The sequence below is a fragment of the Notolabrus celidotus genome, chromosome 7 (assembly GCF_009762535.1).
Source record: "Notolabrus celidotus isolate fNotCel1 chromosome 7, fNotCel1.pri, whole genome shotgun sequence".
Classification (NCBI taxonomy): domain Eukaryota; kingdom Metazoa; phylum Chordata; class Actinopteri; order Labriformes; family Labridae; genus Notolabrus; species Notolabrus celidotus.
The window spans coordinates 16,331,605-16,345,414 of NC_048278.1; the positions used below are offsets into that span (position 1 = coordinate 16,331,605).

The window sequence follows — 13,810 nt, forward strand, 5'->3', positions numbered from 1 at the left end:
TATCGTAATGATATCACCCAGCTCTAGATATATCTAAAAATCCTATCCAGTATATACATCGAAAGCAATGTCAATGCCATTAAACTGCAGCAAGCAAATTAACTCATGATGGATTTCTTGATATAATTATCCATTATCACTTCTTCATTCGTGGCCTCCTTTGCAGAGGTTACTTAAAACATTTAACATCCACACCAGAGGTTGAAAACCTGAACAAACTTAACATAACAATCATATGAATAATTCACATATATTGCTTTCTGTTCAACGCCAGGCAGGAGCTTTTTGTGCTTGAAAGCACGGCACAGTGAGGAATTTGACAACACTTTCTGGCATGGCACACTAAGTACCTACAGTCACGCACAGTTCTGAACCGAACCTGTTAATATTGATGAGGCCGTGAGAAATGAGTTCCTATCAACAGCTAGGAAGTATGGCCACTTAAAAGAGCATTTGCTGGAGTGATCCGATTGACCCAAAGGGATCCAGATGATGCTGAATAATCTGTTAAGTATAGAGCATGGTGGTTTGGCAAGCTCCCAGGGTGACTATATTCCAAGACAGAGCCAATGCATCTTGTTCTGAGTGGTAATACACGGAATTCAAGGACAGACAGGAGGATGTATGACACGAGAACATAAGGACTGTGAACAATCATTATCAAGACTCTTGTCTAATGGGTAGCATCAACCACGATAACAGCTACTTGATCAGTCAAGAAAGTAATTTCAACCCAAGTGGTCCTTTATCATCCTCTTCCATACATTTTCTGAGCAAATTCATCAGATTAAAATTTCAATTGGAGTAGGATCTCATGAATTGACATCCTAATTACACTTGAAACAAGACAAACCCTAATTTGTGTATGAATGCACGTTGAAATGAAACCTCCCCCATTCTGATTATTGACTTCATTTCCTGGTGGAGGAGTTTTAGATGATGCTTTAATGTGATGATCACTGCGATCGGCAGGATTAGAACAAGACCAATCAAAGCAACGTGTCAGCCTGTCAGCAACCTACCAGTGTGTGGCACTTTTTATTGATTTATAACATAAGGAAATTATAATGACACTGTATTTACATCAAGATCCAAACATCTAAGCAGCTGGCACATACTTATTCACTATGGTTTTCCATTTACCTCTGTGTCTCTCCCAGGATACTGTGATATCATGAAATAATAAAATATTAGTCCCATCTGTTCCAGGCATATTGCCGAATTAATTAGAATAGCTCAATCATTGTCAGAGGACCGCAGCGATGCTTTAACTGATGTGATTCCCATACCATACAGATAAGATCAAGGGATTATTTGTCAGGAAGGTGACGCCATGATGCAGAGATACTTAGCCTAGATTGTGTATTTATTGCACTTACACAGGGGTCAGGAAGCCAAGCAGGTGGAAGGTGAAAATACTAATTAACAGAGGTGTCAAATAATAAAATAGTACAAATACTTACATTACTTAAGTAGAAATTTTGGGTATCTATACTTACTGGAGTAATTATTTTTCAGACAACCTTTTACTTCTACTCCTTATATTTTCACAAATTATCTGTACTTTGTACTCCTTACATTTTAAAAATAGCCTCTTTACTCTTTTTTGTTTTCGGCTTGATCATTCCTGCTTGAGCAATTATTTGAACCTGTAACGGTCTGTCCAGCTTAGTTTTTGTTCCTGCATCTCCTGTTTCTGAGCAGCCCTGAATGCAGCATGCTAACAGCACATCCCCTGAGTTACGGCTGGGAGAGAGATATGCCCAGACAAGTCTGAAGCAAACTAAGTGGACTACTGTATTTTCTGATAGTTCTTAGGGACTTTTTATTATTGTGTGTGAGTCCATCAGACACAACAGGACAAACAGGCCTCCACTGGTGAGAGTGTGCTTACCTGTATGCGCACAAGTGTCTGTCTGAGAACTAGCTGCTTTTGAGGCTGAACAAAGCCTTTTGGTAACATCTTTGTTACATGTTCTGTGCTTAACTGATGTAGATCCTGATGTGGATTGTGAGTATGTGTGTGTTTTTTCAGGAAAAGTTGAATCACTAACAAAAGTTTAGTTGGCACCGTCAGCTGGGCACTGGTGATTTGTTATGGATTTGTTATGGTGCGTCGCGGTCCGCCAAGTTTCTTACTCGTTATATGTATGCATGTTGTGATAGTGTCTTAATAAATTAAAGAAACATTTTGGCTAACCTAAATTTGTTTGAAGCGATCTAGCCTCCGTGATGAGTAAGTCCCTTTGGTCAACACCAGCTGTTCAGGGTAGGGCTGTCGCGGTAACCGCCAAAATGAAAAACCGCGATACTAAGAAGCCCGCCGCGGTGCATGGTGGGCCACCGTCATCACCGCAAGCGACCTGAACTCATTGCAAATCACGTTAAGCGGGAGGCAATGGCAGTCGCGCTTGTACCGAAACGAAATGTTACTTCGCCCCTTTGGGAGCATTTCGGCTTTCAGCCAAATGAAAAGGGGGAACCAGCTCATTTAGATGAGGCAGTGTGTAAAATGTGCGGCAAAAAGATCCAAGTAAAACGAGGAAACACTTCGAATTTAAGGTCTCATCTAGCAAGCAACCATCCAGCTATAGAAGCGAGACTCCCTCCTACCACACCGAGTAGCGCAGCAGCTCATGTCGGTGCCAGCCGACAGCTTGGAGTGGCCGCAGCCTTTGCTCGAGTTGCCAAGTACAGCATTGAAAGTGACAGACATAAACGCCTAACAGACGCTGTTACACGGTATTTGGTCGAGGAGATGGTGCCGTTTACCACGGTGGAGAAACCGGCATTCAAGTCGCTGCTTCTGAAATTTGACAAGCAATACGAGTTGCCAGGGAAAACATACTTCTCAGAAACTGCTGTCCCGAAAATGTACAATACAGTCAGAGCCTCGATTCAGAGTGAGCTACAAAATGTGGACTATTTCTCTGCCACCACTGACATGTGGTCAAGCGTAAATATGACTCCTTACATGAGTCTAACTGTTCACTACCTGACCACAGACTGGATTCTAAAATCACGCTGCCTCGAAACAGTGTTTATGCCCCAGAATCACACATCCGACAACATCGCAGAAGCTCTCCGCAGCGCATTTGTCGAGTGGTCCCTGGATGAGAAGAAGCTGGCATGCATAACGACTGACAACGGGGCAAACATCATCGCAGCAGTGAGAAAATTGAGCTGGACATGGCTGAACTGCTTCGGACATAATTTACATCTGGCAGTTACAAACGCAATGGCAAGCGTTAAAGATCGCACAGCCCGAGCAATGGGTCTGTGCCATACCTTGGTGGGTGCGTTCTCCCAAAGCTGGCTGAAGAGGAGAGATCTGGCAAGAGCGCAAGCGGAGCTTCAAATCCCGCAGCACGGGCTGATCATGGTAAACTAGCCTTCAGAAGTTATATTAATAGGCCCACTTAATAACACAATTATCATTGAGCCTCCAGATTTCTAAAGCTCACAAGCTCATAGCACAGAGGACCAGTTGCTGACTTTCTGAGATGGTTAAAAAATATTTTTCGTTAAGAAAAAAATACACTGAAACGAAATTTTTTTAAAATGTAGCCTATTCATTCAAAAAAAATACCAAGCAGGTGTAGCTAGCCTAATTTCAGTTCAATAATTAAACGGCTATTACTCTGTCCATGCAGGACTGTCCTACAAGATGGGGCTCCAAACAAAAAATGGTGGACCGAGTCTTGGCGCAAACCCCAGCTATAAAAAGAGTTCTGGATGATCGGCGGCATCAGCATCTCATTCCTAGCTGGCAGGACATTGCAGTTTTGGAATCGGTGAACGCAGCATTGAAGCCAGCGGCTGAATTTACGGATCTGCTGTCTGGCGACACGTATGTCACGGTCTCATCCATCAAACCCGTCCTAAAACTCCTCACTGAAGATGTTTTAAAACCATCGGATGAGGACACCACTCTCACCTCGGACATCAAGCGGAAGATGTGCAGTGTTCTCGAGGAGAAGTACAGACCAGCTGCCCTACAAAAAACTTTGGCAAAGGCCTGCTTGCTGGACCCAAGATATCGTGGCAACAGTTTTGATGATGACACGGAGGAGACAAAGTGCGAGCTGATTGAGGAAATATTAGACATGGAGGACGGAGGGAGCGGTGCCAGTGCGTCGGCTGCTGCACAACAGGAGGCGCAAACAGCGGTGCCACCAGCGGCTAAAAAGAAAACCCTTGGAGACCTGCTGAAGCCACGGACAACCACCTCTGCAACTATACCCAAGAGAGTTCGAGCCGACACCGAGCTCACACGGTACCTCCAGGAGGACCCCATAGACTCAAATGCAGACCCACTCGCATGGTGGCGCGACAACCAGGGTAGATTTCCTCTCCTCTTTAAAGTCGCCCGCAAGTACATGTGCATTTGCGCAACGAGCGCACCATCTGAGAGAGTTTTCAGTGCAGCTGGAAATATTGTTACCCCTCTCCGATCCTCTCTAAAACCACATAAGGTGAATATGCTGGTTTTCCTCGCACGCAACAAGGACATGACCCAGGTATAATAGGCTATTTTCTTTATAGATTCAAGGAGAATATTCGTAGTTTTTCTTTACATTCTCTAGTGCCTCGTACATCTAATCTTTGTAGTGTCTTTTAAAAAACCGGACACTTGTTCGATTCAGTAAGATGTTATTTGCACTTTAAGATTTTGCCCTAAATGTCTGCTGAATTAATTTTTGTTTGACAACTACTATTTAAGTTATTTAAAGTTCAGTCAGTTGAAGGAGAAACAACGTGTAGCCTGTCCCTAATGCATCTGTACTACCACCATTACCGCCCTTTGAACGACATTCAATAAACTAAAAAGTGTTATAAAATTGTTGTCTTTTTTATAACTTTTAATGTGTAGACGCCAGGTTTCAGAGGAAACATTACAATAAATGCAGTAATTTAGTAATTAACGAACAAATTAGCTAACTAGATAGATTTAAAAAAATGAAAGGGGTGGTGCAATAATACCGCATACCGCGCTATTGAGCCCCCCTGACTCACCGCGGGGGGGAATTCCTTAACCGCGACAGCCCTAGTTCAGGGTCTTGAATGTGTGTGGGTGCTTGATGCTTGGATGTATATTGACATTCCAATTAAGGCTAGTGATAACATGCCTGTGAAGTTTGACTTTTTACACCATTACAATAATTACAGACAACTAGTCATCATATCTTCTGCTCCATGAAACACGTTAATGCTCAGTAGTACACATATATGGTTCTTTGACTTATTTGCATTGTATGAAAATGCGATCATTTTCAATGGGTATAAATGTGGCTGACACAGGTGCAACCCAAATATTTCAACATTAACATATTAATATAACATTATAGTCATAGTCACATAGCTTGAGTTGATACTTCAACTTCTACAAAAGTATCTTTAAACCCTGGTATCTTTACTTCTACTTGAGTAATGAATGTGAATACTATTGACACCTCTGCTAATTAAACACGTTGTATTTCATTTTCAGGGTTCGAAATGTGACCATTTTGGTTGCATATGCTCCTGGAATGTAATCTGTGTGACCTCTTAATATATTCGGGAGCATTTGTGCATGTCCAAATAACTGTTGTGGTGTAACTTCTTTTTTCCCCACTTCTCTTAAAAACTTGAATTAATACAGTGACTGGTGGCTGAGTAATAATGCCTGCTAAGAAGAGCAGTGTTCTGAGTGACGTGCCACTTAGCAGGCATTACTAATCAACCACCATTCTCTTTATTCCAAAGCTTACATAACCAATCAAACAGCAGCTTGACATTCTTAACTTTCAATGCTGATTTCATATTTTTTAATATTAGCCTAACTAGCATGGGATCATAACAGCTAAAGGTGGCACGGTGGTAATGTGGTTAATGTGGATGCAACAGTGCCAAGGAAGAATCACAGTTTTCAGGGATGGAAGCTGAAAGATATAGGCGGTTTTCAAAACCGCCTGCTACATACTACCTAGAAATGTAGTATTCAGCATGCACAGCATACTAGTGAGACTGTTGTGTTGGATCTGTTATGCAGTATGCTGAGCCAGGTGTGGCTGGATTTCCGATTTCAGAAAGCAGAAGTAAACAACGGCCAAACTGATAGCGAAATTGCTTCTTTAACATCACTTATGATTTAAAAAGATAAAAAAAGTGGTTTATATGGAATTTAATAATTTTCACAGCACCCAAAAACTGAGTTCCCCGGATAAAAAAGAAGAAAAATGAAAAAGCGGAAAGAGAGCTGTGCATGGTGAGAAACGGTATGTGAGGGAGACTGGTCCACTGCTTACTGAGGAATTTTCCTGAATCAGTACGACATCAGGATTGTTTTGGCATACTGCAGATATTGCTCTTGTTCACATAGACTGCATACTGAACAAATAAGTACGTACTACTAGTATAGTAGATGGTTTCAAAAGCACAAACACTCACCCGTCCCCTTTTAGAAAGAAACAACATGTCAAAGCAGCCGCCAGAAACACCGGCTAAGTCTGCAAACAAACTACCAAACTCATCTCTTACTCCAAAATACAGAGCTGAACAGTTCCAAAATGACTTCTATGTGTCAGGTGACATGCTTTTTTGCAAATTCTGCCAACATACTGTTGACTGGGAAACGTAAAAATACACGTGATGACCACTTGTTGTCCAAAAGCCATGTGAAAAACAGAGAAAAACACTGTGCCTTATAATACAACATTATGTTTTGACATGGGCAAAATTGTGCAATGATGTGTTGCATCAATGAATTTAAGGATTTTTGCATTTCATTAAAGGACATTTCATTCACTGACACAAAAAGCACACACGATATGGTTGTAAAATAAGTGTAAAGGGTAAAGAACAGAATTCTAAAAAGTTTAAATGGAAAAAAACGGAATTTGGAAAAAAATAAAACGGTTTCATAAGGCCCTACCTTTGAATGGCTATGCTATGAAAACGGCACAATGTGTTAACTCTAAAGCCTTTGGGATGGAGGTTGCAGTTAGCATGGTGTTTGCAGAATATTGCAGTTGTTGTACTCCTAAAGTTTTGCTGGTGCTCCTATCTATTTGAAGTTGGGAGCACCAGTGCCTCAAGATGGTAATTTTGAGCCCTGATTGTGATCTTTAACCCCATGTTGTAAGTAAAACTAAAAACAGATTGGAATTGGGTAGTTAATTTTCAACTCTTGGAGTTTTCAATATTATCTGCTTTAAAACTTTACAATCTATGGTTGTTGTTTTTTTCTGAAAAGGACAGATCTACAGTCAGATTTTCAACCCAAAGCCGCTGCAAGCAAAAGAGAGACAGCAACGATAAAATAAGGAGACAGGATGTTCCAATCAAGCGGCAACCTCCGGTCTAAAAATATGAGTCCAATGCGGAAGTGCTAAAAACTGCAGTTCATCGAGGATCCGCTTGAGGCTGGCTCTGGAAGTACTGGAAACCACATACACACCAATTCAAAACAGCCAATCTTTACAGCAGAAATAAACATGTTTGCAGCCTGGTACAAAAGACAAGTGTAGTCTGGATAGCTCATTTCTCGATCGGCACACACTGTAGGGGGGGTGGATTTTTTTCTAACGCAGCAATTTCAAAGATATTGAGATTACGAGTTTTCCGATGAGAGGCACAGCTTACTTGATTGACAAACTGGAACACTGTAGCTGTTGGCTAGGAGACTCAAAGCCCGCCTCTTTACGTCACAATCTCTCGAAAACAGCAAAATGGCTCACGCCGACGATTAGCCTCAAAACAGCGCTTCAGAAACAGATGGATGACGTCACGGATACTACATCCCTATTTTATACAGTCTTTGGGCACAACATATGACCATTACTTGGGTCACAATAATAAAAAATATGAATAACTGTGTAAGTGACTAGTAATTCTGCTACTGACTAGTGAGGTTGATGATGTTTGCTTGTCAGCGAGCACCGCTAATGAAAACAAAGCAGTGAAACAAGAAATGGTATCAAGATAGGTTTCGATGTCCTTTGATTTTTACCAGTGTCTTATTGAGGTCTAATATTCTGGTATTTTGATAACCCTAACTGAAATGTGATGAAAGATAGAAGTGTTACACAAAGGACATGAAGCAGTTTAAGCAGATAGGTGATCACAGTTTTCCTTGTCCCTTTTAAGCATCATTTATCATGTGTTTCTTTGTGTGTGCAGGACAGCAGAAACAGTAGAAACGCTTTAAGGAAACACAGAGATTGATGGAAGAAAAGAGAGGAAAAAAGAGAGGAAAAAGGAGAGGAAAAAAGAGAGGAAACCACTGAGCTCATGTGGGCGTACAGTATCTGGCCTGACGCAGTCCTTGGGCGATCATTTCTGCTATCATTTAGCCGTTTTTCCAAAGTGGCGATAGGTGGGTGATATGAGAGGATTAGGTCCCCGGTCCTGCCTGACGAGTCTTTAATTAACAGACTTAAAGTAAATGCTCTGCACCCTGTAATTGGATCAGAAGGAAAGATCTGCTATCAGCTAATTGGCTTCCTCACACATATAGACTTATCAGATTTTGCCCCTTGGTAGATCACTTTGAAGCCAGGGGAGTTCTGCCAAGTGTGGAGGAACTGTGGTATACATGTTAGTCACGCTGTTTTCCAAGAAACTTTTCCTCATGCCTTAGTTCTGATGAGATGTAAAGACAACTCCCTGATGTGATGGATGTTAACTTCACTTCTAGTTTATCAGGTTCATCATGATCTAATTACACATCATTAAGAATTTATCAGTAATACCCACCTCTATCTGGTAAGGCAACTTTATTGATCCGAATGTTTTGGTCTTTTTTTTCCCATAAGGATAAAGAAAAATCAATTCAAAAAATTTTCAAGAATCTGTCATTTTTAAAATTGTCCATGGCGAAACAAAAACAGAGATCAGGCAAGTGAGTTTACACATCTCCTGTAACAGGCCCGTCTGGTGAAGGCTGTTGTAGATCTGTCAAACAGCTGCTTGATTGGGTGTGTTTGAATAGAGGCTTGATCTACTCCTGTTGTATAGAAGGCAGGTGAGGTAATTCAGTGCAGCATGAATCACCCACTTTTTTTTTTATCAAGGCATTGGCTGCACAGCTGCTGCAAAACGAAAATACTATTACTGATAGCGGTTGGAAAGTGTGTTAAAGGTGACCACCTTGCATCACCATTAAGTACGACAGAACTTGTGGAATAAATAGGAGAGACATTATTTATCAGCAGATGACTTAATCCACTGTTAAGTAAGCTGTTATTGTATTACCCTCTAAAGCTAGCCATGTGACAAAAATAAAGTTAAAGCTCAGCTGACTTGTGGTAAAGCTTATTTCATGTGGCTCTCATGATTAACTCTGCTGTTGTCCCTTAACCATATGGATCTAAATCCCATTCATCTAGGGGGAGAACATCTGGTGTATGAGAGCATGTGTGTGTGTTTAGGTGACTGGTGCCACACATACACATACCTCCACACCACATAGTGTATGTAGTAGTATTTGTTGTAGTAATGTGGTGCATTTTAAACTAGTTTGAGACAATTGATCATGTGCAGATTGAGGCATATGTATGATTAAGTGTAATATGAAACCAGTAAAAGAAACAGTCTACTTGATGCTTGCAGTCGGCAGTGCTCGAGGCTATATGGAGAAATTCAGCACAGATAACGTCGCCCGTTCTTTGTTTCTTACCTGAACGGTTTGAACGTCACTAGACATCTTCTGACCATAATTTTTCCGTCTGTGCTTCCAGTAATCATTTTCCAAAACGAGCGACCCCTGACATCATGGCTAACCTCCAGACCAGGAACTTGAGGTGACCTAACATTTTAGCTGCGTCCCATCCAGCGGTCCACATCAGCAGAGGTAAACTCAGTAAATGCAAAGAAGCACGAGACCCACATTTGCTTCTTTTCCCCTTCCAGAAGATATGGGCGAAAGTTTCATTCAGCAAGTCTCCTTTTCCAGTGTGTGAAACTGTGTTTTAAAGCGTTATTCCGTCGTGAGGCGAGTACTCTGAATCTGGATTGAAGTCGCTGCAGGCTGTGTCGACCGCTGAAGTCATATCCGAGTCAGTGCTTTAAAAAAAAAATGGCGTTGTCGTCAAACATGAGGGTAAAAGTGCAGAAGTCCGAGTTTGTTTGTGGTTTACATCACGAAGGAGACCATTAGCTTCATGGACGCTTTAACTTCACACCGGAGCCCGTGCGACTGTGGCAAGTCAGCCGTATTGCCTCAGACCCACTTACTTCTCAGCGGCGGCCAAGTGTGCGTGAGTTACGTAAGACAGATCCGCTTGGTATTTTAAAAATAAAAGCAATGTTGATGAGCGTCACTTCATTATCACTATGAGGACAACCTTGTTGGAACATTTGCATCTGAGTCACTTTAATACTCATCTTAGGTGGACTAGGATTATCATAATAATAAGAATATCAAAAATAGGAATAGAAAGAAAAAGCACAAAATAGAAACACACATTCCTTAGTCTTACCGTTCTTCTAATTTTTGTTTTGAGCTCTTTGATTTGAAAATGGATGTGACATTATACACTTAAATCCCTCTGAACTCTTAAATTATGATCGACTCAAACAAACCTGAAAGTCAGTGTTTTAATAAAAGAAAGACAAATATGAAATCATATTCTGTGAGTGTAAATCAGCTACAAATTGAAATAAAATGAATTGCTTTCTGTGCAGCCTGGGTATATAGGAAGGATCGTGTTGCCAGGTCTAATTTCTCTATATGTTGATCTTATTGTGCCTATCCTAATCCATTACACTCCAAAGTCCGAAGTGGCCTATAGATTTAATATATGTGTCGTGTAATCGACTTCTATGGCACAATCAACCAAAGCATCTTTGTTCAAACACAATTTGTTATCTTATTTTGGAGGGGAATGCCCTATCTTTCCTGTATCGCTGTGGGTTATTTTAGATGACTCGATGTTGGTCCAGCGGTACAGTGATGGACAGCTCCAGAGGGTCTAAAATCTCTGCAGCCGCATTTCTCCCTGCAGGCTCCATCTACGTCAATAATCCATGTCACAACAAGGTGTAACAAGGCACTCAACTAATCGCAAACTTCCCGTGCTCCTCAGCTTTAGCTCGGGATTTACCAGTTAAGAAAAAACTAGCCTACTTCTTATACTACAGTCTGTCAAAGATTCGTTTCTTTCTGAGGCTCTGGACCGTAACCAAATTGGATTAGATCATAGGGTGCTTTTATGACCGGGGGGCTTTGAATTCACTCCGGAAGGTTGAAGGTTTCTCTGACTGGTATGAGTGATCCTCTAGATTCATTTTTCTATAGTCACTTGATTTGGCTAATATGGACCTTGGTGTGTGTATTTTGTGGTGAACAGGCAAATGGGGGCTGAGGGGACACGGGAAAAAGGAAGCCTGTTTCTGTGCATGCCAGTTGATCATTTCAGGACCACGGACAGCGACCAAGAGTAGGAAGCAATAGCGGCACCCAGCGGCACACAGTAATACAGCAGCATAAAACTGTTCAGAGTATAGTTTCCTGTTTGTTGGATAAAACTAACAGTTTTAAAGAGATGATGCAGAACTATCCTTTGCAGTGTAACAAGTGATATAAGAACATATATTTTTTAGAGGCCATTCTGTTAAGACAAAGACCCACATAAAAAAAATAATCTTTTTACATAGGTATATCTTAAACACATATGTATGGACCTCGGCTACAACTTCAAATCTTATTTGTTCTGTTAAATGGTCTGCAGTCAGTGTTACTCGGTGCAAACACTACACAGTCTTTCTGGCCAGTGGAGCGTCAGAGCAGAAATGAATGCAGAAGGGGGGAAGATCTGCAGGGGGACCAGACCGAAGATGACAGTGAAATCTCAAACTCCCTTCATGCATCACTTGCTTTGGAACATGTGGATTTGACTGACAGCCTGCCCCAGCTCAGGCTGTCCCTCTCTGTGGGTTGTGGGAATAGTTCTGCTCTATCAGCGGGAATCCTCTGGGCAAACATGGGATTTTTACACCTTTTGTTTGTATGTGTGTGTACGTGCATTTTGAAGCACGCAGACACACTCATGCACATATTCACACTCTAGTAGAAATCACTGAAGTTTAGAAAGAATTCCATCAGACAGAGTACCCAAAGGCACAAGCAATCCTTTTCCTTCCTACTTTGAAAAATATACACGTTATCTCTGGCCCACTTTTAATGACATTTCCGCAAATGCTGCATTATCTGTAGGAACAAAAAAAAGATGCATTCTAAAAACAGAAAGAGCAGCCTGCTGCATCGGTGAATGGTTTTATTTTGGTATGAAGTCGAATTTTGAGTCACAGAGAGTGTCCCAGGGCATGTCACAGCTGTAATATGCACCCTATGCTCACAGTGCCGGCCTCCATCTGTCAGTGGATCACCAACTTCCTGACGGACAGGAGACAGCAGGTGAGGCTGGGGAGCATCAAATCCAGCACCCGGACCATCAGCACTGGCGCCCCACAGGGATGTGTTCTCTCCCCACTGCTCTTCTCCCTCTACACCAATGACTGCACCTCAGGAGACCCCTCGGTGAAACTCCTGAAGTTCGCAGACGACACCACCGTCATCGGTCTCATCCAGGACGGAGACGAGTCTGCTTACAGACAGGAGGTGGAACAGCTGGCTCTCTGGTGTAGTCAGAACCATCTGGAGCTGAACCTGCTCAAGACGGTAGAGATGACAGTGGACTTCAGGAGAAGCCCCCCCCCACTCCCCCCCCTCACCATCCTGAACAGCACTGTGTCTACTGTGGACTCTTTCAGGTTCCTGGGATCCACTATTTCCCGGGACCTGAGGTGGACCTCCCACATAGACACAATCAGAAAAAAGGCCCAGCAGAGGATGTACTTCCTGCGTCAGCTCAGGAAGTTCAACCTGCCCCAGGAGCTGCTGATCATGTTCTACACCTCCATCATCCAGTCTGTTCTGTGTACCTCCATCACTGTCTGGTTTGGCTCTGCAACCAAACTAGACAAACACAGACTGCAACGGACTATAAGGACTGCAGAAAAAATCATCGGTGTCGACCTGCCCCCCATCCAGGACTTGTACCGGTCCCGGGCCAGGAAACGGGCAGGGAGCATTACCGCTGACCCCTCACACCCTGGACACAAATTCTTTAAACTCCTCCCCTCCGGCAGGCGCTACAGATCACTGTGCGCCAAAACAACCCGCCATAAGAACAGTTTCTTCCCCCAGGCTGTCACTCTGATGAACACTAAACCATAACTGTGTCATACCTGTCAGATAAATACTCTCTGTAAATATACATGTAGATACACAATGCAACAATTCTCAAGCAGAATTCCATATTTCTATTTTTTGTATTATTTAACTTCTATTTTTATAATGTAAAACTACCTCTGCAACTCACCACTGCACTTTATCATATTATTTTAGCCTGTACATATTAGTCAAGCTATTTGTTGTTTCTTTGTATTTATAGCTAAGGTTATTGTTATTATATTTTCATTTTATTTTTTATTGTAGTTCTTATTCTTATTCCTATTCTTATGCCTTGATAAAAGAGAGCACAGTTTACTAAAGTCAAATTCCTTGTGTGTTCAAGCATACTTGGCGAATAAAGCTGATTCTGATTCTGATTCTGATTCTGATTCTGATTCTGATTCTGATTCTGATTCTGATGCTTCTGTTAGTCCAGCCCTTCCCCTCAGTTGGTTAAGTCCCCCTCTGCAGCACTTGTCACTGTTGTGAATGAGCTGTCTACCTTGAAACAGCATCTTGCCCAAGGCTGAGCTAACTAGAATCTGTAAAGCCACCATTAGAGGCACATTTGAGGCAGGTGACCAATAAGAAAAA

General features: G+C 42.0%; 2 protein-coding genes across 3 annotated transcripts in view; one reads left to right on the forward strand and one right to left on the reverse strand.

Moving 5' to 3' along the window:
* LOC117815275 (alpha-1,6-mannosylglycoprotein 6-beta-N-acetylglucosaminyltransferase B) overlaps nt 1-10,220 on the reverse strand; it is a 154,792-nt gene extending 144,572 nt beyond the window's left edge. The window contains exon 1 of one of the 2 annotated variants that reach the window (XM_034686897.1): nt 9,659-10,220. In XM_034686897.1, coding sequence (XP_034542788.1) covers nt 9,659-9,726 — 68 coding nt within the window. In that variant the 5' untranslated portion in view covers nt 9,727-10,220. The remainder of the gene's footprint in view (nt 1-9,658) is intronic. The other variant, XM_034686896.1, reaches the window with a different exon arrangement.
* Nucleotides 3,650-8,242, forward strand: LOC117815276 (zinc finger BED domain-containing protein 1-like). Its single transcript, XM_034686898.1, has 2 exons — nt 3,650-4,520; nt 8,161-8,242. Exons 1-2 carry the CDS (start codon nt 3,687-3,689, stop codon nt 8,203-8,205), a joined length of 879 nt encoding a protein of 292 aa, XP_034542789.1. The 5' UTR covers nt 3,650-3,686; the 3' UTR covers nt 8,206-8,242.
* Nucleotides 10,221-13,810: the final 3,590 nt, after the last annotated feature.